The sequence below is a fragment of the Vipera berus genome, assembly GCF_964194415.1.
Source record: "Vipera berus genome assembly, chromosome: 2".
Taxonomy (NCBI): domain Eukaryota; kingdom Metazoa; phylum Chordata; class Lepidosauria; order Squamata; family Viperidae; genus Vipera; species Vipera berus.
The window spans coordinates 9,115,559-9,140,902 of record NC_138203.1 but is presented as its reverse complement, the minus strand read 5'-3'; the positions used below and the strand labels follow the sequence as shown (position 1 = coordinate 9,140,902).

At 47.6% G+C, this 25,344-nt stretch overlaps 1 protein-coding gene and 1 pseudogene across 5 annotated transcripts in view; one reads left to right on the top strand and one right to left on the bottom strand.

Moving 5' to 3' along the window:
* The window catches only part of LOC308663111 (uncharacterized protein), a 30,268-nt gene extending 12,561 nt beyond the window's left edge, over positions 1-17,707 (bottom strand). For 2 of the 4 annotated variants that reach the window (XR_014025291.1, XM_081319292.1), the window contains exons 1-5: positions 17,455-17,707; positions 15,489-15,659; positions 15,041-15,211; positions 11,680-11,850; positions 10,054-10,169 (exon numbers count right to left, since the gene is read on the bottom strand). Coding sequence is in view for 3 of the 4 variants with exons in the window: in XM_081319292.1 (XP_081175418.1) it covers positions 10,054-10,169; positions 11,680-11,850; positions 15,041-15,211; positions 15,489-15,604 (574 nt within the window). In the remaining variant the exon portion in view is untranslated. The remainder of the gene's footprint in view (positions 1-10,053; positions 10,170-11,679; positions 11,851-15,040; positions 15,212-15,488; positions 15,660-17,454) is intronic. The other 2 variants (XM_081319293.1, XM_081319294.1) reach the window with 2 other exon arrangements.
* The window catches only part of LOC308663096 (NACHT, LRR and PYD domains-containing protein 3-like), a 120,205-nt pseudogene that overhangs the window by 48,411 nt on the left and 46,450 nt on the right, over positions 1-25,344 (top strand). The gene's annotated exons all lie outside the window — the stretch shown is intronic.

The window sequence follows — 25,344 nt, the reverse complement described above, 5'->3', positions numbered from 1 at the left end:
GGTCTCCCGAGTGTGATCAGGAGATCTCTGAAGGCTTTCCTGCCGAGCATGGCCCCACGTTCTTCCGTCCTCTACAAGACCAGGAGCCGCGTCAAAACTCTGCCACGGAAACTTACCTTTCTTCCCGAGGACACTTGCGTCGTCCTGGAGTTCCATCTTCAGAGGATGAAGCTCCAGCTGAGATGGGGCTTGCCTAGAAGAGTCCTCGAAACCTGTCGACGGCTGTTGCCGGATGTTCTTTATAAAGAGAAGAGAGTGGCAGTAAAGCCCTTTTCTCAGCAGCCCAGATTGGGGATAGGAACACCACCAGGGCACCTTGTAAGGCCCAAGAAGAAAGAGGAGAAAATTAGGAAAAATCAGGGTCTTCCGTTATGTCCAGCTCAGCCACTCCTCATGTTAAAAATGAAAGTCTTGAAGAAACTGCAGGTCCACCTGACGAAGAAACATTTAGAGGTGTGCTTGGAAACCTTCCCTGCTCTCTCACGAATCTCATGGCGTTGTGTGTGGTTGTCCACAAGCCAACCCCTTCCCAAGCTGATCCTTCCTGGTCTCAGGACCCCCCAGACTCGTAGCCCCTGCCTCTCCTTTGGCTTGTCAGCCATGGGTCAGATCGAAGTAACTTTGCAACGGGGTCGCTTGGCGTCCCTCTGGGGCCTGGGGCTAAAGTACGTGGAGACATCGGCAGCTATGTGTCCTGGAGGACCTTTGTCTTCAGTCAGGTTCAAAGAGATTCCCGTTGAGTTTTCAGAAGTAAAGTCTCTGTTTTTCAAAAATGCGGTCAGAGAAAACTTAGAAATGCATGTTAAGAAGAAGAGACTACAACATGAGTGGGGATATTCTACCCTGGTCCAGAGATCCCTTAGAAGCTTAATTGGAGAACCACCCAAGTGGCATCGCGATCTTCCAAAGGCGGTGACTCAGATTTCCTTGCTTCATCTAGAGTTGCATTTCCTTTCTGAGAAAGTCAAACAAAACCTGGAGCTCCACATTCAACGGCTAAAGTTACAGCAAAAGTGGGGCATCCCTCAGAAAGTCCATCAGTTTGTAAAGTTTTTTCACTCACTACTTCCAGAGGAGAAACCTCAAGCCACATTTGGAGAAACTCAGGTGGAGAGTGGAAGGTGGGAAGAAACCAACATTCTCCTCCCAAATAACACGGGATGTCTAGAAGATCTGCTTAGATATACTCTGGAGACTCACCTCAAGAAAAAATCTCTGGAGATTAAGTTCCAGTTAATAAGATATAAGAAGTTTTCTGGCCCCATCGAACATGCTTTTCTTCCTAAATGTTCCCTTGTGTCCTCAGAAATCAAACCCAGGCCATCTTGCTTGTATTTTCTGGAACAGGACATTGTGGAAAAGATGAACTTGAACATTAAATGCAAACAATTAATGCATCTTTGGGGTCTTCCCAGTATCTACACTAAATCCTTAAACAAGATGTTTGGCAATGTTATTGTAGGAAGCCCACCACTAGAGATGTCCAAGCTCAGGAGGTGGACTCTGGAGAAGAATGTTGGCCAGGAGAGTCAAACAGCCAATGCAATGGATTCCAGAACAAAAGAACTGAGATTCTCAAGTACAGGTCCATGTTTTGTCCAAACAGAGATTTTGGACCTTCTGGAGATGCACGTTCGGCGCAAGAAGTTACAGCATGAATGGGGATTACCATCCATGGTTCAAAAATCTCTTCAGGCCTTTGCTGCACTCCCTTTAGAACCAGAACGGCTCCTGGAGGGACTTGGCATTGCCATCACCGCTTCGTGGGGTGTGTTAAAAGTGACAATTAAAATAACCAACAGCTTGTTCTTCTTGGGTCTTGTGACGCAGAAACTACTGGAGGCTCACATGAAGAACCGAACTGCAGTCCATCGATGGGGTCTTCCCAAGCGTGTCCAGGAGTCACTGAAAATGTTTTTGCCCCCTGCTTCTTGTTCCCAGGTTGAGGGCGACCAGGGTCAAGCCGAAACCCCACGGCATGCCTACAACCGACTCTTCCAGACTGCCTCAAAGCCATGGCACAAAGCAGAAGACATACATCATGTAACCACACTCAAGAGGGCTCTCCCCAAAGGTGATCTTCTAGGAGAAAGATCCCCAGGAAAAATCTCAAGGTCTGGGAGAGAAAAGATGGCACTTGATGAAGAGACCACCCCGATGTCCCTTAAACAGGAAGACCTGGAATTTATGGGATTACATGTACAATACAAGAGGATCCAGCACGAGTGGGGATTACCTGTTCTTGTACACAAATCTCTACAGGCTTTTGCACCAGTCCCACCTGAGCCTCAGAAGAGGTCCTTCAGAGGTCCAGGTCTACAGAGATTGGGAGATGGAAGAAAAACACACAGGGGGGTACAAGTGCCATCGTCTCTGAGTAAAGTACTGGTCCCTCCCCATTGTTTGCATTTTTTTAGTCAAGATGCAAAAGATCACCTGGAGTCCCATGTGAGGAGTTGGATCAGGGAACATAAATGGGGCCTTCCTCAACTGATCCAAGATTCGTTGAGAGCAATGGTTCCTCCTCCACAGGACTCTGATGAAAAACCCCACTGTGAACGTCATTTGAGATTCCCACTGCAAGAGGGAGCTCATGCTTCCCATTCCAGAAGAAAAGGATCACCATGGTGGACTTTATCCTGGAAAGAAGCCACCATGAAGCCTATGAAGAACATCCACCAGAGGAAACCAGATGCAAGAACTAGTTCCAGCTTTCCAGTGGCTGCCATCAGATCCCCGGAGGTGAGGCTGCTTTTCTACATCCATACGTCCTGGGATCTTTTGGAGTTTCATGTCACCCACAAGAAGATCCAGCACGCTTGGGGACTGCCATCTGCTATCTTGAAATCTCTGCACATCTTTGCTCCTTTTCTACTTGGCCTACAGAAGCACACCAGAAAGAGAACTCAGAGGAGTCCAAGAGACAAGGCAGATTTGGAAACGAAGGCCCAGCAGCTTTGGTTCCTCAACACAAATACACAGGAACATCTGGAGACCAGTGTGAGGACCATGGTCATAAAGCATAAGTGGGAGATTCCAAAACGGATTCAACATTCATTTCATCCATTCCTGCCTTCTCTCCCCTCTTCCCAGGTTCCAGCACAGCCTCACTGGCCTTGCAGGTATAGACCATTTCAAGACACATCATCTGCTCCCCGAATTTCAGTGCCATTGCAAAAGGCAAAGCACCATTTGGGGGCGATGAAGATACCTCCCAAAGCATTACAGGTTAAGACAGGGGGGACTACTGAAGCAACAAGGTTCTTATGTCCCAAAATAGTGCTCTCTTTCCTCCCCATTGAGGAGAGGGACCTCCTGGAATTCCATATCCAACGAAAGAAAATCCAGCATGCATGGGGCTTACCATCGATGGTGGTTAGGTCTCTCCATGTCTTTGCCCCATATCTTCTTCAATCAGAGAGGACTACTGGGAAAATCACATCTAGGAAACCAAGAAGGGAAAAAATAGATGTGCAGATCCTTAGTCAAGACCTTGTTTTCCTCAGCATTGAGGTGAAAGAACGCTTGGAGGCCCATCTAAGACATCGTACATCAGAGCACAGATGGGGTCTTCCAGAAAGAGTTCGGCAATCTCTGAGGGCCTTCCTACCACCCAGATCTCCTTCTCATCCTGGGATGACTGGATTCCAGCCTCTCTTGCCTTTACCACCCAAATCCTTACAGAAAAGTGGACCTGATTTGCAAACCACAGACATCTATGAACCGGTATTGTTTAAGCCAGAGCAGAAGACTTTAGAAAAGCCCAAGAGCAAAGTTGGCAATAAGAGACAGAGAGCAACAGGCAGGTCTAGGCAAACTAAAGTCCAGATTTGCTCCGGTACCAAGACAGGGCTCTCTTTCCTCCCAGAGAGCAGCCGGAACCTTCTGGAATTCCACATCCAGTGGAAGAGAATCCAGCATGCATGGGGCTTGCCATCAACAGTGCTAAAATCGTTGCAAGCTTTTGCCCCACCTCTCTTTAAAGCAGAGAAGATCACCACAGACACTGTGACCAAGATTCCCCCACGGGATAGAGGAGAAGTGCAAATCCTCAGTCAAGACCTCGATTTTCTCAGCGTTGAGGAAAAAGAACTCTTGGAGGCCCATCTGAGACATCTTACATCAGAGCACCGATGGGGACTTCCAGAAAGGGTTCGGCGATCTATGAGGTTGTTCTTGCCACCCAGATCTCCTTCTTGCTTTGAGATGACTGGATCCCAGCCTCTCTTGCCATATCCACCCATAGCCACCTCTGTGCAGCCTTCAAGGATTTCTAAGGGGACAGAAGATCCTCAAATCCTGCCACCTTCCTCTCCTTCTGCATACACCACCAGGGATTACATGCCCAGTGTTGAAAATATAGCCAGCTTCCGAAAAGTGAAGTTTGGAAGTGGAAGGACCACACCAAGGGTGAAGAACAAGATGCCTCTTCCAGGCTTTAAGGCAAAGATGGTTGCCCGGCAAAACAAAGTTGGTTTTCAGAGGACAGCCAAAGAGAGAGGCACTCTAGAAGGGCTGACTCCTCCTCTGAAACCTTCAGTTCCTAGAAGGGAACTGAAAAAGTCTCGTAAGAGTTGTCTTTCCTGTCATTCATCAGCCTCAATCTCCTCATCAAAGTCTGATAGACAACCAAAATGGCCAGAGAAAAAGAAGAAAGTCTTATGGAAGGGAGGGGAAGCTGTAGTAGGTAATTCCTCTCTACTAGCAGAAGACAACGAAGCCCAGGATTCTCCTTGGTCCTCAGGAGACAACATGGAAGAGTTGGAAGAGTCCTTAGGAGATAACATGGAAGAGTTGGAAGAGTCCTCAGGAGAGAACATGAGTCATTCTTCTCTCCAAGAGCCAGAAGCTGTCAAGATGTATTACAGGCCGTGGGAGGCACATGTTCAACCATATCATGCTCCTATTTCTCAACAAGTCTCATATTTTTCCCCACACCATATTCATGTTCCCAATTCCTGCTACGAGGATGTTGTAGCCAGATGTTACAGGCAAATCAGGAAGGGGCATCATGCAACACAGAGCAGTAGGCTACAAAGGAGAGGAAATAGGCTTACATGGAGAGAGTTCCTTGACCATTCTCTGGAAGAAGCAGCCAGGTGCCAAACATTTTTTAGAACCCAACTGCTGGACCATTGGTTCTCTGACTGCGAGAGATTCCTCTACCTGCAACATCCTTCATCCTCTAGAGGAAAGAAGAAGACCACAGAAGACCAAGATGTTCAACCTCCCAAGGAGAGTAGAAAGGGCCCCCATCAAAATCAAGACTTTGTAAGGACAGATGTTGAACTTCAGGTCCATCATGAAAGTTGTAGCTTGACCCTGAAGGCAGATAGTGAGGAAGAGGGGAGGATGGAGAGAGTCACCTTTTCCATTGCTAAGGAGCAGAGCCTTTTGTCCCTAAAGACCCTGTCCCAAGGCAGCACAGAATGTAAAGACATGAGGATAGATGACTGGGATCAAGGAAGAAGGCTGGAAGTGAAGTGGGAAGATCAGAACAAGGGAGCAGAAGAGTCCTTCAGAGAAGAGATGGGCAGCTGGACATGGGCTAATTCCTCAGTAGTGAGACAACCCCCTTTAGCTGAGGACTCTGCCCCTTCCTTGGTGGCCCTCTCAGAAGAAGCAAGAGTCATCATCAGTGATCAGCTTTGCAGCGGAGTAGCAGAAGTAGTTGTGGGATCACCTAAAGATCATGGTGTCCTAAAACCAGGTGAAATCTCAGAGGGTAAAGATGTGGTCATTTGGCAGAAAAGGCAGATTCCAGTAGACTTCATGCAAGCAGGAGCTGTGGGGCAGGTGAGTGGGGTCCAACGTCCTCTCCCTAGAGGGATGAGGCCTATCAGCTGTTCACCTGGAAGGCCCCCAAAAGCTGGGAAGAAGAAACAGGTGAAGGTAAGCTGGTCTTCCAAGGAAACACACCAAGAACATCTTGTCATCAGAAGGCTGGCCTTTGACCCGAAGCTCAGCCAGACTTTGGAGGTTCCTAGGCAAGGAGCCAACAAGAGACCTCAAGAACAGAAGTCTTCGGATAGCGAAAAGATGACCACGTTGGGTAACATCCTGGAGAACAAATTGAACTTGCAACAGGGGCTGTTCATTTGCAGGCAGAGCCCCAGACAGAAGGAAGAGGAAGGAAGAGGCCGAAAGAGAGACAAAAGGGAAGGCACAGGAGGACAGGGAGGGAGATCAGCATCATCCACTTCTGTGGACAAGCGGAGCTCCACCCTCACCAGCATCCTGCAAGGGAAGCTCCATCTCTGCAGGAACATCCTAAAAGGAAAGCTCTGCTTCTGGAAGAAAAGCCAGGAACTTTCCAAAACCGGGAGAACTGGGAAAAATGGTAGGGTGCAGGGACAAAAATTGGGGACCGTTAAGTAAATTGGCTCTATTCTGCAGTACCTTTTCACCAATAAACCTTTATTTTTGGCAGTGTTGTGTTTAGGGTCTGCAGTGCCTGAAAGAACAAAGAATAAGGTTGGAAGGCACCTTGGAGGGACCTTGGAGGTCCTCTAGTCTAACCTTCTGCTCAAGCAGGAGACCCTATCATTCTGGACAAATAGCTGTGTAGTTTCTTTTTGAAAAACTCCAGGGATGGAGCATCCAGAATGTCTGAAGGCAAACATTCCACTGATTAATTAACAGAAAAACAGAGCTGGAAGGGACCTTGGAGGTCTTCTAGTCTAACCTCCTGCTCAAGCAGAAGAACTCAAAACTATTCCTACTAAATGGCTTTCCAATCTTTTCTTAAAAACCTCCAGGGATGGAGCACCCACTAACTTCTGAAGGCAAGCCTTTCCACTGAACAACAGAGTTGGAAGGGGCTTTGAAGTTCCTCTAGTCCAGAGGCTCCCAACACCCAGGCCACGGCCCACTACCAGGCTGCGGCTTATTCGGAACTAAGCCATGTGAGCAGTGGGCTGGCATGCACATGCGCATGCAGCTCAACTCATGCAAACAGCAGGCTAGCGCACACTTGAAGTCAAGTTGAGCTGTGCACAAGCATCGGCCCATTGCTCGTATGGCCTGGTTCCTGTCTCCCCCACCCCTAGCCGTGCCACCAAGCCGCAAAGGTTGGGGACCGCTTGTCAACTGTCCAGTTGGCATTTCCAGAAAAAGAAACTCCTCAGACATGATTTTACCAAGAGTCTAATACTTTACTGAAATTTTACATTGGCGCAGAAGAAGCAAAACCAGCTCTTGATTTTCCGGCTCAAAGGCTTGCTTAGCTAAACAATAAATTCCCTCATCCCCACCCACCAGGTGTTCATATTGTCCAATAGTAACATTTGTTCTTATTATGGAAACAGTCCACTTCCCTGCTGAGCACCTGCATTAGTGACCTTGGCTCTCAGAAGCCTCGGTTGCCTAGAAACCACTCCTCCCAGTTCTGCATCCCATCCCACTGTAAAGCTATAAGCGAGGGTAAAAGGGCGAATCAGTCTTGACACTACTGCTGTAGTCCAATCCCCTGCTCAAGCAGAAGACTTTATACCATTCTGGGCAACTGGCTGTCCACTCTCTTCTTGAAAGCCTGGAGGGATGAAGCACCACAGACTGGTCACTCATGTGCTCCTCAAAGAGGAGGGGTCATTTTTTACTGCTGGCTAAGTCCTCGATTTATGACCACAACTGGGTCCAGAATTTAGTTGCTAAGCAAGTTAGTGGTTAAGGAAGCTGCACCCAATGGTCAAGTGAACCATTGTGGTTGTTAAGGGAATCGTGATCGTTAAACGAATCGGCTTCTCCCCCTTGACTTTGCTTGTTCGAAGCCAGCTGGGAAGGTTGCAAATGGGTCTCACCTGACCCTGGGATGCTCAGTTGTGGTTGTAAGTCAAGGACTACCTATACAACAATTCTGCAAGTCATGAGTAGGACCAATTTGGTTGCTGGTCAGCATCCCAGTCCAGTTCAAAATGCTGGTCATCCCCCCCTGAAGCTCTTTATGCTTGTTGAAATAATTTTACAATTTAAGTAATTTTATTCATGCACTCCCTGTGAACTTCGTTAATCATATACGTGCCTGTAGCCAGAAGACAGTATATTAATAAATATTAATAAAGGAGAATATTTGTAGCTCAGAGTTGAAGTGTAGGGTCCTTGGTGCTCTCCGAGCTTGGTTGTTTTCTTGCAGACATTTCAGGACCCAACTAGGTAACATAATCAGTGCTAGAAGGGAGGAGGAGGAGGAGTCTTTGATGCTCTCTGAAGTGGGTTGTTTTCTTGCAGATGTTTCATGACCCAACTAGTTAACATCATCAGTCCTAGTAGTCCTAGTCTGGGTTGTGAAACATCTGCAAGAAAACAACCAAGCTCAGAGAATACTGTCTCCTCAGAAACTAAATTGCAAAGACAATATATAAGGTTGCAAATACTCTTCAACTAGTTTAGGCGATAATTGACAGCCAGGCTGAAATTGATTAAATCAAGCAAATAATAGCAAACAGGGAAAATCCCTTATAATACAAACTTCCCTGAGCATATAGATGTGGCATTCCAGAATCAGCACATAGACACCTGCCAAAGAAAAGATCTACACACTCAGCAAAATAAGATAAGGCCATCCCTACTGGAACTGCATGTCCAACAAATTAAACATTGCAAAGGGCATATTCGCACACACCTCACAAAGGACCATCTTTCTTATAAGTATTACCAGCCTGTATATCCAAAATTGTAGCTACTCCAAGGGCTGTTTCTATGCTCTTAAAAAACAGAACAACAGAATTGGAAGCGACTTTGGAGGACTTCTAGTCCAATCCCCTACTCAAGCAGGAAACCCTATACCAGTGGTGGCGAACCTATGGCACGGTTGCCAGAGGCGGCACTCGGAGCCCTCTCTGTGAGCATGTGCACCGCACTCTTTGGCTACGTTTTTGCAGGAAAAAGCCATTTCTCAAGCCCCTTCCTAGCCAAAACAAGCCTCTGGAGCAAGCACACTGTTTTTAGCTTTGAATTATATCAAATCTGACACTAGAAACAGATTAACAAATGACCTGAGTGCTGCACGTGTTGCTCTCAAACTTACAAAGTATAAGCCAAAGTTAGACAAATTATCAGCATGCATACAACAGCAAAAATCACATTAATTGTACAAAAGCATGCCAAAGGCAAACTTTTACCTTTCAGTAAAAAGTTGTTTGAATTGAAAGCTTTGTTATTGTGTTTTTTCTTTTAAGACAAAAGATGTTAATGTATGAGTTGTTTTTTTATAAACGAAAACCTCGGTATTCGGATTAAATTGCCGTGTTGGCACTTTGCGATAAATAAGTGGGTTTTGGGTTGCAGTTTGGGCACTTGGTCTCTAAAAGGTTCGCCATCACTGCCCTATACTATTCAGGACAAATGGCTGCCCAATCTTTTCTTGAAAACCTCCAGTGGTGGAGTAACCAGAACTTCTGGAGGCAAGTTGTTCCACTGATTAATTGTTCTCACTGTCAAGAAATTCCTCTTTAGTTCTAGGTTGAATCTCTCCTTGATTGGTTTCCATCCCTTGGTTTTGTGTTGCCTTCTGGTGCGTTGGGGAATAGGTTGAACCCCTCATCTTTGTGACAACCTCTCAAACACTGGAATACTGCTATCATGTTGCTCCAGGTCCTTCTTTTCATTAATCTAGGCATACCCAATTCCCACAGCTTTTTCTTCATATGTTTTAACTCCAGTCCTCCAGTCATCTTTGTTGAATATACTACTTCTTCTTCAAGCAGTGACTCCGGTGTCATTCTTATGCAAATCCTGGCTCAAACCGGAGCAGGATATTCTTCTGACATGCTAGTTGGGGATTATGGAAGGCTTGGATCCCTGAAGGGGATCCCAGTTGAAAATATCTTCGACATGGCCAAGTCCCACTTGCTCTAAGTCCAGAGGGCTACCATAAGCCTCATAGCCAGGCATGTGAATCAGATGTATGACTGCGATGCAACAGGTAATGCAAAAGCTGAGCTGAGCTGAGCTGGCCTTTGAAGGTTTCCAGATCTATTACCCATCGCACCAACCTTCCAATCCTTGAGGGGCCCAAGGAAAGCAGGTGTGAACTCCACCTTTACTCTTCATCACCTGGGAAGCGGGGAAAATCCGGAGGATAGTAGGAAGTCAGAACTAAGCCAGGATTCTTCGCACAAACTGCCTGCAATTTCCACTTCGTGTTTTGGTTTAACGATTTCATGGTAAGTCTGGAAGGAGGAGAAACAAAGCAAAGCATCAGAATTGGGACACTCTCAAGAACACCAATTGGCTTGCAAATCTCTGCTCATCAGCAGCTCTGCAGGGAGTTGGGGGTCAAGCTATTCTCCAAAGCACCTGAAGGCAGAAGCAATGGAAGGAAACTAATCAAGGAGAAGCAGCATAGAACTAAGGAGGAATTTCCTGACAGTTAGAACAATTAATCAGTGGAACAACTTGCCTCCAAAAGTTATGAGTGCTCCATCACTCGAGGTTTTCAAAAAGAGATTGGACAGCCATTTGTCTGGAATGGTATAGGGTTTATTTCTGAGGAGAGGGTTAGACTAGAAGAGCTCCAAGGTCCCTTCCAACTCTGTTAGTCTGTTTCTGTTCTGTTATTCTGTCACTCTGTTGCTCATCTTCCTTCCCCTGTTCTGACCACTTTCTACAGGGGGAACGATCGAGAGCATCCTTTCATACAGCATCACAGTCTGGTTTGGAAGCATCCCTGCTTCAGACAGGAAGGTGGTGCAGAGAGTGGTGAGGATGGCCGAAAAGATCATTGGCAGTTCCCTCCCTCCCATCCAGGACGTAGCACAGAAGCGATGTTTGAGCACGGCCCGTAAGATTATCTGGGATAGTACTCATCCTCTTCACGACCTGTTTTCCTTGTTACCTTCTAGGAGGAGACTTTGTGGTACCCGTAGCAGAACATCCAGATTCAGCCATAGTTTCATTCCGTACAGCATTAACCTTGTGAACTCTCAAGCTTCCTCCTTCCGTTATATATTCAAGATGGGCAGTATTTAATATTTTATTGTTCTGTATATGTAGGGGTGTAGGTCTATACATATGTTGTGTATAGTATGGTTTAGGTGTGTGTCATGTATGTGTTTGACTTTGAGAGCGGGAAACTAAATTTCATTTTTGATGTGTGCCATTATGCCCACAGTAAAAAAAATGACAATAAAGGTTATCTTATCTATTCTGCTGAGAGATATGTTGAAAGAGGTCAGCCTTTTGAGCAAATTATGGCATAAATGCATGAGCCACATGGCCTTGTTTTGGAAGCTGATATGGGTGTTGCCCACCAGCCAGGTGGTTGGGAGACCTCTGGACAAAACATTATGCAGAGATTAAATCATCTTTATTTTTCATAGCAGCTTTTGGCAGACTGGAAAATTCAACGAATCTGGGCTGGAAGATGACAGTCAACTTAAGATGGCAAGGATGTCGCCTCTGTTCCCACTCAAAGCTCAAAGGACTTTATTTTGGTCGTTGACCAAGATCCACTCAAAAAAAGAAAAGAAAAGAAAGACAAGCTAAATGTACCATTCCCAATGATAACAGAGTTGGAAGGGACCTTGGGAGCCCCTTCCAGCTCTATTATTTTTTTATAATTATTTATTATTTATCATATGGATAGCAATATTCCAATATTTGAGGGGCCGCTACAAAGACGAGGGGTGTGTGTGTGTGTCAAACTATTTTCCCAGGTCCCTGGACAAACTGTACACTTACGTCAACTTTTGAAGCTTGCAGCGCCTTTGTATCAACTTCTGGCACAGCTGCCTGATTCCTTTATCTCCCAGGCTGTTATTGCCCAGGTTCAGCTCCAAGAGGGTCTGGCTGGTCTCCAAAACAGAGGCCACGTTTTCACAGGCAAGGGCTGTCATGCCACAGGAGTGTAAACTGCAATAGAAGACAAGGACACCTGTGACCCCATCATGCTTGGGAGATCAGAAAAGCCTTCCTCGCTACAGATAGTCCTTGACTTACAACAGCTCATTTAGTGACCGTTCAAAGTTACAACGGCACTGAAAACAGTGACTTAGGACCGTTTTTTTCACACTTAAGACCATTGCAACTTCCCCATGGTCATGTGAACAAAATACGGTTCATACTTAGGACAATTGCAATGTCTGGGGTCATGTGATCCCCTTTTGTGACCTTTTGACAAGCAAAGTCCATGGGGAAGCAAGATTCGCTTAACCACCATGTTCCTAACTTAACAACTGCCGTGATTCGCTTAACAAATAATGCAAGAGAAGTCGTAAAATCAGGCAAAATTCACTTAACAAATGTCTCACTTAGCAACAGAAATTTTGTTGTCATAAGTCGTGGACTGCCTGTTCTGGTTCTCAACCTACAAACATTTGTTTAGCGACGGTCCCAAGTTAGGATGGTGCTGAATGGATGGTGGTTAGGAGTGGCCCTCAGAGTTCCAGCCATTCCAGAAACCCAGATTGTGATCTTAGTCAAGCTATTTTCCAAAGCACCTGAAGGCAGGACAAGGAGCAACGGATGGAAACTTATCAAGGAGAGAAGCAGCCTGGAACTAAAGAGAAATATCCTGACAGAACAATTAACCAGTGGAATGGCTTGCCACCAGAAGTTGTGGGTGCTCCATCACTGGAGGTTTTCAAGAAGAGATTGGATAACCATGTTGTTTAAAATGTAAATTATCACAGCCTTTTTCTCATTTTCTTCTTGTGATAACACGGGAGCACAAATATCTGACAGTGGTTTGTTCAAAGAACTGTGGTGTAATATATAACATGAAACAACAACATTCAGGGAGCATACAGAATACAAGATAGTTATCCAGGGGTGGACAACCTTGGCTTTTTTATGACTCATGGACTTCAACTCCCAGAATTCCTGAGCCAGCTATGCTGAGGGGAAAGGGAAAGGTTTCCAAGCTGAGCCATGCTGGCTCAGGAATTCTGGGAGTTGAAGTCCACAAGTCATAAAAGAGCCAAGGTGGCCTAACTCCTGTTATATACAAACCGCTCAAGATTCCAACTGCAATTCTCCTCAGACACAGTCTCTTAAAGGGATACTACCCCCAAATACTCTGTTGACTCATTCTCTATATAACACTTCTGCTGGTCAGCTGCTAAATTATAATTACCTTGACAAGCCACTTGTCTGAAATGGTATAGAGCAGGGGTGTCAGACTCGCCACATCACACAATGTGTCGCGACGTATCGTGATCTTTTTTCCATTGCTGACAGTGGGGTGGGTGCGGTTTCTGTATGATGAAACCGGCCCGCGGGCTGGCAGTTTGACACCCCTGGTATAGAGTTTCCTGCCTGAACAGGGGTTGGACTAGAAGACCTCCAAGGTCCCTTCCAAGTCTGTTATGAATTAATCAGTGGAAGGGCTTGCCTTCAGAAGTTGTGGGTACTCCATCACTCGAAGCTTTCAAGAAGAGACTGGACAGTCATTTGTCTGGAATGGTATAAGATCTCCTGCTTGAGCAGTGGGTTGGAGTAGAAGACCTCTAAGGTCCCTTCCAACTCTGTTATTCTGCTGAGTGCTCTGGCAATCAGCTTGTATTTATGGCTGGTTACCAAACACACCGTGATCGCATGATCGGGTTTTTTTGCCACTTTCCCCACTGCAAACAGAAAGAAGGGAATTGCTGGTGATATCTGAGGGCAAGGGTGCCTGTTTGGGTGTTTTCCTACTTCCGACTCATGCAAAGGTCTCCAAGAAGCACAACTGTGACATTCACACAACCAGCTACATGCTCTGTAGGATGGTTATTATAAGTCTAGTTGAGACAGCAGCGAAGGACCAAGGATGAAGGCATTGCCAAAGGGCGTGTGCAGGATGCAAATATTGTAAGCTGCCCAGAGTCATCTTGGACAGTGAGATGGGCAGCATATAAATTTGATTAAAAATAGTTATTTAGTTTTGCTTCTCACCTTTATTAATTTTACAAATAAGGCAGTGAGCATATGCAACATACCTTCCTCCTCCTATTTTCCCAAAGTCATCCAGCTGGCTCTTGTGCCCAAGGCAGGACTAGAACTCGCCATCTCCTGGTGACTGGTCTAAAGTTACCCAGCTGCCTGTCATGTTTAAGGTGGGCTAGAAGTCTCAATCTCCTGCTGATTGGCCCAAAATCACCCAACCAGCTTTCATGGGTGTGGGAAGTAAGCCCCCCAGAGAAGGAAATATTAAAAGGGCAGAAAAAATATATTTCCTCAAAGGATCTTAAAGAGGCAGAAAAGAATGCCCAGTTTTTTTCTTAATAGCCTCAAGTCTCCCTCCCCCAAGCAGAAACCAGCTCTGTAGAAATGCAGGTGTAAGCCATTCAGGAAGGTTGGAGCTAGAAGATTAAGAAGACAAAGACACCTAAAATCTACATACCCCACCCAAACTCTAGGACAGGACATAATAGGATTAACTCACAGATGCCAAAGGGACACAGGTCAAAATACATGACACAGGAAATGCAAAGCCTCAAAACAGGAACAGGAAACAACTCCAAACAAAAGGCTCCACAGGATATAAAAACCCACTCCCTACATGTGCTCACCCCTTTTTTCTCTTTTCTGCCAGAGCCATCTTCCTGTCTGGCTCTCCTCTTCAATAAACTGCAACCTTCTTTCTAAAGCAGTCGCCATGTTGTTTATTCCCGGCTTGGACTGAACCACATTGAAGACTTTTCCTTCAACATGGGTAAGGTGGGACTAGAACTCACTGTCTCCTGGCGATTGGCCCAAAGTCACCCAGTGACTTTGCCATTTGCTCAGGGGATCCAACCAGGAGGCAAATCTTCCCCCAACCTTTTAATCTTCTAATAAATTTCTTTTCATTTTCAGAATTAAAATTCAGGATGCTTTTTTTTCTTTTCATTTCCGTTTCTGCTCTGGAATGAACCTTTTCCTTCTGAAACAAGCTTGAGAAATTTCCTGGGAGAAGAATGTCCTGGTCACTTCCCTACTCCCTCTGCTGCTCTTGGTGGTGGCTGAAGGAGAAATTGGGGGTGGGGTGTAAACTGGCCTCCCCGTGCCCAGCTGCCAACCGGCTCCAAACGCTGTGGGGAAAACCAGGGGCTCAGATCAGGAAATCCCTCACCCCACTTACATGAGTCTCTGTAGCCCAGAAGAGGGGTGCTTCAGCCCTTGGCACAGCAGCTTTGCTCCCCCATCACCCAGGGGGTTCGCCCCCAGATTGAGCTCCAGAAGAGAATGTCTGGATTCCAGGACCTGTGAAAGGAGCTGGCAGATGGCGGCCGTGAGGTTGCAGGAGTACAGCCTGTAGGAGACAGAGAATGGGGGGGGGGGAATTTGTACCGGGGTTATAGAATCATAGAATCCTAGTGCTTGAAGGGATCCTGGAGGTCTACTCCACCCTTTGCCCAAGTCCTTGTACCAGGGGTCTTCAAACTTGGCCCTTTTATGACTTGTGGACTTCAACTCCCAGAATTCCTGAGCCAGCATGCCTGGCTGAGGAATTCTGGGAGTTGAAGTCCACAAGTCACAAAAGGGCCAAGTTTGAAGACCCCCGCTTTATACCATCCCAGGCTGCTCACCTGAGACTTTGAAGTTGGCAGGTGGGCTGAAGAAGCCATTCACACAAGTAGGAGACCCCTGCCTCCTCCAGGGGATTCTCACCCAAGTCCAGACTGGTCAGCCTTGTGTTGGTCATTGCGATGGGTGTCAAGTCTTTGCAGGCAGTGGGGGAGAGGCCACAGTGGTTCAACCTGTGGAAATCAGGAGGCACATAAACATAATTATGGAGGAAATTGGTAGACACACAATCTGCAGGCAGAACTAGAAGCAACAGATGGAAACTAATCAAGGAGAGAAGATAGTTAGAACTAAGGATAAACTTCCTAACAGTGAGAACAGTTAACCAGCGGAATGACTTACCACTAGAACAGTGATGGCGAACCTTTTAAAGACTGAGTGCCCAAACTGCAACCCAAAGCCCATTTATGTTATTGTCAGGTGCCGGGTGGGCATGGCCCATTGGATGGGCGTGGCCCATTGGATGGGCGTGGCCCATTGGATAGGCATGGCCAATTGGATGGGCATGGCTGTGGTGGTAATGGCAGACTGGGTGGGACTAAAAAGTTCAATCAATTCCAACTTTGCGAGATCTTTTTTTCCCCGCAAGAAGTTGAAATTGATTGATTGACTGAAACTTTTTTTTGCACACGGCAGCAGAGGTCTAAAGCGAAAAGGTTTTATAAAACCCAGCTGAAGGCCTAGGACTAGGGCGATGGCATGCGTGCCCACAGAGAGGGCTCTGCGTGCCAGCTGTGGCACGCGTGCCATAGGTTCGCCAACACAGCACTAGAAGTTATGCATGCTCAATCAATGGAGGTTTTAAAAAAGAAATTGGTCAACCATTTATCTGAAATGGTAGGGTCTCCTGCCTGAGATGGCAGGGGGTTGGACTAGAAGATCTCCAAGTTCCCTTCCAGCCCTGTGATTCTGATTGTAGCCTTGCCTTCAAAGAAGAGGAGGGGTCACCCTATTCTCCAAAGCACCAAAAGACAAGAAGCAACAGATGGAAACTAATCAAGGAGAGAAGCAACCCAGAATTAAGAAGAAATTTCCTGAGAGAACAATCAACCAGTGGAGCAGCTTGCCTTCAGAAGTTGTGGGTGCTCCAACACTGGAGGAGTTTAAGGAGAGTGGACAGCCATTTGTCTGAAATGGTACGGGGTCTCCTGTTTGAGCAGGGGGTTGGACTAGAAGACCTTCAAGGTCCCTTCCAACTCCGTTATTCTTTTATTCTCTCATACGTCATACTCGATCACACACCGGATCAATATTTCTTAATTTGAAGATGGGTAAACTTTGACGCGGTGGCTCAGTGGGCTAGGACGCTGAACTTGTCGATCGGAAGGTCGGCAGTTTGGCGGGTCGAATCCCGAGTGCCGCGTAGCAGCGTGAGCGCCTGTTACTCGTCCCAGCTTCTGCCAACCTAGCAGTTCGAAAGCACGTAAAAATGCAAGTAGAAAAATAGGGACCACTCCGGTGGGAAGGTAACAGCGCTCCGTGCGCCTTTGGCGTCTAGTCATGCCGGCCACATGACCACGGAGACGTCCTCGGACAAGCGCTGGCTCTTCGGCTTTGAAACGGAGATGAGCACCGGCCCCTGGAGTCGGACAGACTAGCATGCATGTGCGTGCGGGGGAACCTTTACCTTTACCTTTACCTAAACTTTGATTCCCAGAATTCCCCAGCCAGCCATAAGAAATTCTGGGAGTTGGCTGGCTGAGGAATGCTGGCTGGAGAATTCTGGGAGTTGGAAGTTCACCCATCTTCAAGTGCACAAAGTTGAACAACACTACACCAGATATTTTTACAGGGTTTTTGTGGTATAATACAGAGAGTTCTCAACATACAACAGTTCATTTAGTGACCATTCAAAGTTACAACAGCGCTGAAAAACGTGACTTATGACCATTCTTCATAGTTGCAACCTTTGTTGCATCCTCGATGATCACGTGATCAAAATTCAGATGCTTGGCAGTTGGTTCATACCTATGAGCAGTGCTATGTTGTGTGATCCCTTTTGCGACCTTCTGACAAGCAGTGGGGAAACCAGATTCACTTAACAACCGAGTTGTAAGTGAAGAACTATCTGTATTGATTGGGATCCTGGACAATCAAATGTTAAGTTTTGAACCCATTGCCAACTCAACTATTCCTTGGGTCTCTTTCTACTTACTGGATCTCTGAAGATTTCAAGAATCCTGGTAAACGTTGTTGGAATCTTTGAGGTCCAAACTCATAGCCAGAGAGCTGAACTGAATTCAAAGTTTCAGCAGCTGACAGGCAAAATGATAAAGCTTCAAAGTCCAGCTTGGTCAAAAGTTATGTTCTGAGATCCATATTGTGGATATGTTTCATTGTTCTCTGGGCAAAGACGGTGTCCTTCATTTCATAAATACAATGACACAATTCCAGCAGATCCTCCTGTCTTCTAAAGGAGTGAGCCTTGGCTTCTTGATCCACCCACCTTAGCAATTCTGGACAAACCTTACTGGTGGATATCTTGAAGGACCACGATTCTTGAAGGACACTCATCCTTTCCACATTGGACAAGCCGTAGAGAAAATGGATCAACATGAGGTATCTGTTGCTGTTCTCCTTCTTATCACCAAATATCTCACTCAAGTCTTGGTAAGGTGTTCTGGTGGTTTCTTCAGTGTCCAGCAAGTAGAACAAGGCAGCAAGGAACTCCTGAAAACTCAAGTGGGTGAACCTGTACAAGGTTCCCACCTGAACATCTTGGAGGAAAACTTTCTTATTTGCAGAAGGAGAGTCTGAAGTCAAGTAATCCAAGCCACGTTCCTTTAGCTCTTCTTCACGGAAGACCATTGTTCCGCGGATCATCCCATCTTTTGCTAGACAGCACAGGTCTTCCAGGTGACTTTGCCTGGAAAAGGTACCCAAGAAACTCAGGAGGAGATGCAGGTGAATTTCGGTGAGTGTTGCAGTTTCTGGGATACCTTGAAGAAGTACTGTCTGTGGGTTTTGTTGAAAAAACCTCCACCAAGAGTGGTGATCTCAGATACTTCAACATTGAGCGTACACCCATGGGCCTTGTGGTCACCAGGAGGTGACACTTCGGAAAGATCTTTTTCTTGAGCAGACCCATCAACAGCTTCACCACCTCTTGCTTTTGATGGGGATCCTTGTCCAGCCCATCAATTGGGACATGAGAGAGCTTCAGGTCCTCCAAACCATCAACAATGAGGAGGAGGTTGTCTTGGTTGGCCAAAACATCCTCCATGGATACCATTCCTGAAGGACAATTGTTGAGGATCATCTCCGTTGCACTCATAAACTTGGTGCCACAGCGGAGTGCATCGGAAGAGATATAAAAGGCGTAATCCAACTTGGTCTGCCATAGTTTATATGATGCCCAGTCCAACATGAACTTCCACGTGGCTGTGGTTTTTCCTACCCCAGAAGGTCCAAGCAACAAAAGAGTTTTGGAGTTTTCTCCTTCAGGATCTGGATGAAATAAATTCTCCAGATCAACGTTCGGGCCACCTTCCAGATGGGTCTTCATCTCCCAGTACTTTCTCTGCACAGCCATAATCTCATGACCTGTTTGGGGCAGATCTGGTCTCCTCTTCAGAAGAAGATCTACATAGGTCTCTTGCAGGGTCACTCTTGGATTGGGGTGTGGGCCCAGTTGAGGAAGATTTTGAAAAACCTGTTGGATGTGCCTCTTATATTTCTTCTTGCGATCTAAAGAAACACATCAAAAGAAAGCATTTGTAGTTCAGTGGCAGAAATAAAAGAGGTTCCCCTGAGGACCCAGATTGTTGGGGGCAATAAGCTGAGTTTGTAATAATGCCGCTTGTGGGGTGTGTGAAAGCCCTAATAAGCAGGCATATACATAGAATGAAGGCTACTGCTAAGCTTGTAAGCCGCCCTGAGTCTTTGGAGAAGGGCGGGATATAAATGGAATTAAAATAAAAAATAAATAAATAAATTTTACAACAGTTCATTTAGTGACCATTGAAGTTATAACGGCACTGGGAACCATGACTTATGACCATTTTCCACACTTTCACAACCATTGCAGCATCCCCATGGTCATGTGATCAAAATTCAGATGCTTGGCAGATGATTCATAAGTACTATCCCAGGGTCAGGTGATCCCCTTTTGTGACTTTCTGACAACTGTGTCACTAACTTAACAACCAAAATAATTCATTTTAACAACTGTGGCAAGGAGGGTTGTAAAATGGGGCAAAACTCACTTGACAAATGTCTCACTTAACAACAGAGGTGTTGGACTCAGTTGGCTGTAAGTCGAGGACTACCTGTACTTTCTAAGCTAAGGTCCAAATTGTTTCGACAGGGGGTGGGCAAAGGGAAAACCAGGTCAGATAATCTGGGTAGTTGGTTTGTTTAAAAGAGACTTGTAAGTCCAATCTCGGAAAAACACAGCTAGTCCTCAACTTACGACCATTTGTTTAGCAACTGTTCGAATTTACAACGGCACTGAAAAAAGTGGTTTATGACCATTTTTCACATGACCACTGTAGCAGCCCCAGGGTTATGATGGTGTCCCGGGGTCATGTGATCCCCTTTTGCGAAGTTAATGGGGAAGCAGTGTTGGCTAGGGAATTCTGGGAGTTGAAGTTCAAACATCTTCAGGTTGCCAAGTTTGAGAAACATTGGCCCATGCTGGCTCAGAAATAAATCTATTTTTTTAATTTGTTAGCTTACCGTGGTGGCCTTTTGATGCTCGACTTTATTGCAGGTGTAAGGCATCGAGAGATCCCAGATTGCATAGGATGGGAAACCAATTTTAAAAATGCTTTTTTACGTGGTTGGCTCTTGGAGTTAGGATTTGCTATTTTTCAATTGCATGTACCACTGCAAGCGGGATCAACTCGAACTCACTACCTCCCACGACCTGGGAAAACAACTCTGAAGCTTATTTCCAGGGGAAAGGCTCTCCTAATCTTGAGCTTCCACAGTTTTCTGGTCCACCTCAACCCAGAAAACCCCGCAAATAAATTCTAGTCTTCAACCTACGACCACAATTGAGCCCAACATTTCTGATAACAGTCGTTAAGTGAGTTTTGCCCCTTTTTACGACCTCTATTGCCACGGTTGTTAAGCGAATCACTGCAGCTGTTAAGCTAGTAACACAATTCTTAAGTGAATCTGGCTTCCCCATTCTTTGCTGGTCAGATGGGGATCACATGACCCCCGGGACAACGCAACCGTCATAAGTACGAGTCAGTCGCCAAGCGTCTGAATTTTGATCACATGACCCCCGGGACACTGCAACCATCATAAGTACGAGTCAGTCGCCAAGCGTCTGTATTTTGATCCCGTGAGCGCGGGGATGCTGCAACGGTCATAAGCGTGAAACTGGTCATAAGTCACTTTCTTCAGTGCTGTTGTGACTGAATGGTCACTAAACGAATGATTGTTACGTCAGGGACTAGCTATATTTCCAGTACAACTGCACAGACTTTCTACTAAGCTGCTCCAGCAGATCTCACAAAAGACACATACAGAAAGACACACACACACACACAGAGTGGCACTTGTGGCATCCACCAAGGATAGTTCAGCCCCTCCCCCATCGCACGACAACCATATGGGGTACATTTGAGCGCTATCAGGGTAGGAAATGACGGGAGCCGGGACTCTTGCTTTGCCCGCCTCACCCAGAATGCAACCTGTAACTTTAAGGAAACAAAAGAGAGGTGTGTGTGTGTTTGTGTGTTTGTGTGTGTGTGTGTGTGTGTGTGTGTCAGAGAGAGAGAGAGAGAGAGAGAGAGAGAGAGATGTAGGAGGATTGCTTGTGGACTAGTAACTTCAAGAGGAGTTCTAGAAAAGCCTAAAGCCTCAAAAGGCCCCTTTGCCATCTCTGTGATACCTGCAAGTCTTCCACATGTGTGAAGTACTGCCAGGGGACTCCTTCTAGGATGCGATTTGGGGCAGAATTTCCGAAATGTTCCCGGCGCAGGCGGGGCCCCTTGGCGCCGGGATCAGAAGGGCTGTGCCACCCCTACCTCGCTTCCTTCTCCCAGCCTCAGGCCAGCGAGGGATGGGAGACCACGAGGAAATCCCAGCTGGAAGCATTGTGGAAGAAGCCGCTGACCCCCTCCCCTCTCCAAAGGGTCCCGAGGAAACAACCCGGGTTGGGGGGGGGGGTGTCCCGAAATCCCAGAGTGGATCTAGGCGCAAAGAGGAACCAACCCCCCTTTTCTTCCTTCCTTCCTTCCTTCCTTCCTTTTTTTTAACAGCTGAGAAACTTGGCACAACTTTGAGCCCCGATTCGCTTTCCGGCCCGAAGCGAAGCGTCCCGGCCCGGCTCGACCTTGCAGGAGGGACACCCCGAGGTCCAGAAGTCGTGCCCCGCCAGGGCACCGGGACCCTCCCGCAGTCGCGACTGCAATGCGAGCCCCACTTCACGCCGAGGCTTCCCAGCCAGCACCTTTCCCCCCTCCCCCGCCCCCGGGAAGGGGCCGAGCGAGCCTCCAGCAGCAGGGATAGTCTATCTGCGAGGCTCCCCCCCCCGGGAAAGACCGCCGCTTCGCTGCTCGGCAGGTGCGGGTTCCGGCCGAGAAAGGGCCCGATCCTCCGCCGCTGATCCCCGCCTCTGCGTGCCATTGGCTGCGGGCGGGCCCGGGGAGCGCTGATTGGCCGCCCGCGCCGGCTCCCCCTCTCTGCACGTGAGCCGCCGCTGGTCGTGTGAACGCGCCTGGGAAGCCGCCCCGCGCCGGGGATGCGATCGCAGGCGAGCCTTCCGACCCAGGCCGGCCCGAGCCGGAGGATGCGTAGCGTAGCGGTGTCCGCTTCGCTGCTCGTGTCCCCCGGGAGCTGGCTTTGCAGGGCAGGGTGTTTTTGAGCATGTGCAGAGCTCTGGCGGGCCCGGAGGAGGAGGGAGGGGGGTGGTGGAGGAGGAGGAGAACTATGGGTGCTCTCTGAGCTGGGTTGCAGACGTTTCATGGCCCAACTAGGTAACATCATCAAGGTCAGAAGGGAGTGGGGTTTGCTGAGGAGGAGGAGGAAGAGGAGAAGAGGAGGAGGAAGAGGAAGAGAGGGGGAGGAGGAGGAGAAGAAGGAGAAGAAGAAGAAGAGGAGGAGAAGAGATGGAGCATCCAGGACTCTTGGCCCATTTGCCTGCGAAGGGGCCCAGCTGTGGAACATGGGTTGCCTTTGCCTAGCCCTGCAAAGAGGCCACTTGGCCCTAGAGGTCCCCCTTGAGCGAAGCCCCCCCCGCGGAACCCGCTCAGCCCTCTGGGGATCCCCTGTAAGGCCGAGCGGCCATCTTGACTTCTTTGACCACAGGAGGGAGGGGAAGGGCGTGCCTTGGGACAAGGGACAAAGTTGGCTGGAGCAGGAAGGCCCGGTTGGGTCGAGCAAGCCAGTTCTGAAAGAGGCTCATCCGGTTACAGAACTGACCCCTTGTCTGGGTCTGGGCCGGACCTTGAACCCCGGACTGCCGATGGCTGTAGCCTTCACCCGGCACTCAGGCTAAGCCCTGACGTGGGTAGGAGGGCAAGGTAGATGGCTGCTGGGTGAAGAAGCCGGGGGGGGGGGGCGGAGCGATGCCAGGTGTTCCCTGCGGGGTCCAGCTGAAGATGGCTGACCTTTGTCTCTGGATGGAGATGCCAAAAGGCAGCCAGGAGCTGTTTGCCCGGTTGAGTGCCAGGGCTGGGGTCATCCCAGGAGGAGCAGCATGGAAGGACCTCTGCTGGGAGGTGCCAGGTAGTGCCTGATAAAAGTGGGTGCCAGAAAAGATACTGCCCCCCCTCCCTCCTTCCTAGCACTGGTGTTATCTCAATGGGATATGAAATGTCTGCAAGGAAACAGCCAAGCTCGGTGCTAAGGATCTTCCCTTTCCCAGTGGAACAGCTTCCCTTCAGAAATTGTGGGTGCTCCATCACTGGAGGATTTTAAGAAGAGAGTGGACAGCCAGTTGGCTGAAATGGTATCCGTTCTCCTACTTGAGCAGGGGGCTGGACTAGAAGACCTCCAAGGTCCCTTCCAGATTCCATTCCATTTCCTTCCTTCCTTCCTTCCTTCCTTCCTTCCTTCCTTCCTTCCTTCCTTCCTTCCTTCCTATCTCCTTTCCCTTCTTTCTTTTTCTTTCTTTTTCTTTCTTTCTTTCCTCCCTCCCTCCCTCTTTTTCTTTCTTTCTTTCTTTCTTTCTTTCTCTTCTTTCTTTCTTTCTTTCTTTCTTTCTTTCTTTCTTTCTCTTTCTTTCTTTTCCTTCCTCCCTCCCTTCCTCTTTCCTTTCTTTCTTTCTTTCTTTCTTTTCCTCCCTCCCTCCTTTCTTTCTTTCTTTCTTTCTTTCTTTCTTCCTTCCTTCTTTCCTTCCTTCCTTCCTTCCGAGCAGATGAGGGTCCCAGACCACAGAGCCAGCGAGGAGAGCGACTCTCTCTGACTCCCACTATTCTTTATAGCAAGATTCTGAAAATGTTGGAAGTGTCTGATTCTCAGTCTCTCAGAAGGGTGTTGGTGTCAGACAAGCAGCCTTCGGGACAGGTGGTGTCGTCTGTCTGCAGGAAGGGAGTCAGAAAGTCAAGATGGTCAAGGAGGAACCAACCTGGAACTAAGGAGAAATTTCCTGGCAGTGAGAACAAATTATCAGTGAAACGACTTGCCTTCAGATTTCGTGGGTGCTCCACCGCTGGAGGTTTTTAAGAAGAAATTAGACAACCCTTTGTCTGAAATGGCATAGAGTCTCCTCCTCAAGCAGGGGGCTGGACTAGAGGACCTCCAAGGTCCCTTCCAACTCTGTTATTCTGTTTTCCTGACGTGAATACATCATTAAATAAAATGGCATTTGCCCTCTTTCCCAAGGTAAAGGTAAAGGTTCCCCCGCACATGCGTGCTAGTCGTTTCCAACTAGTCGTTTCAAAGCCGAAGAGCCAGCGCTTGTCCGAGGACGTCTCCGTGGTCATGTGGCCGGCATGACTGGACGCCAAAGGCGCATGAAACGCTGTTACCTTCCCACTGTACTGGTTCCTATTTTTCTACTTGCATTTTTACGTGCTTTCGAACTGCTAGGTTGGCAGAAGCTGGGACGAGTAACAGGCGCTCGCTCTGCTACGCGGCACTCGGGATTCGACCCCCCAAACTGCCGACCTTCTGATCGACAAGCTCAGCGTCCTAACCCACTGAGCCACCGCGTCCCTTCTCTTCCCCAAACATCGTCCTAAAATGGAAGACTCTAACCAGGAAATGTTAGAAAAACAAAGGAAAACCATGAGAAGGAGGCTTTTGTCTTCTTTGCTTATTTTAATTTATTTATCCCATTTTTAAACTGGCCATCTCCCTCCCTCCCACTTCCTTTAAAAGCTTTGGATAACAAGATTGGGCAAGGATTACCCTAACTTAACTGTCTGCCTTCTTCGCTCACCCTCCAGGAGCTGTATAAAAACGAGGCATTCCATTAAGAAATTGCAAAATAGAGGGTTTTCCTGAAAAAAATGTCCTTGGCTTTCCAGGCCACAGGAAAAACTTTGATGGCCAAGACATCTCTGACTAGAGGGGAAAAACCATGGGATAAAATGCCAGCGAGTCACCGTCAATAATTCGATGTGACACTGGCCTACATTTTCCCACACGCGCGTGTTGACGCAAGCATTGCTCGGTCTGGGACCGTTCGGCTCCCCCCTTGAGTTGCCCAGCAGTCAGCAGAGCTGAGAATTGCAGTTTCACCCTGTCCCCCAAAGGCAGATTTTGAAGGTTAGAGGAAACCTGGGACGACCTGAATGAATGAAACAGAGGTCTTCATAAATAGACTGATGTGCCCGGGTTCTCAGCCCAGATTCAGGCAAAGCAAACAGAGGCACTTTGGGTGTCTTGCATGGAAGAAATTTAGCCCATGTTTTCAGGCATTTCCTGAAGGCCAGACGGGTGGGTGTGGATCCCACC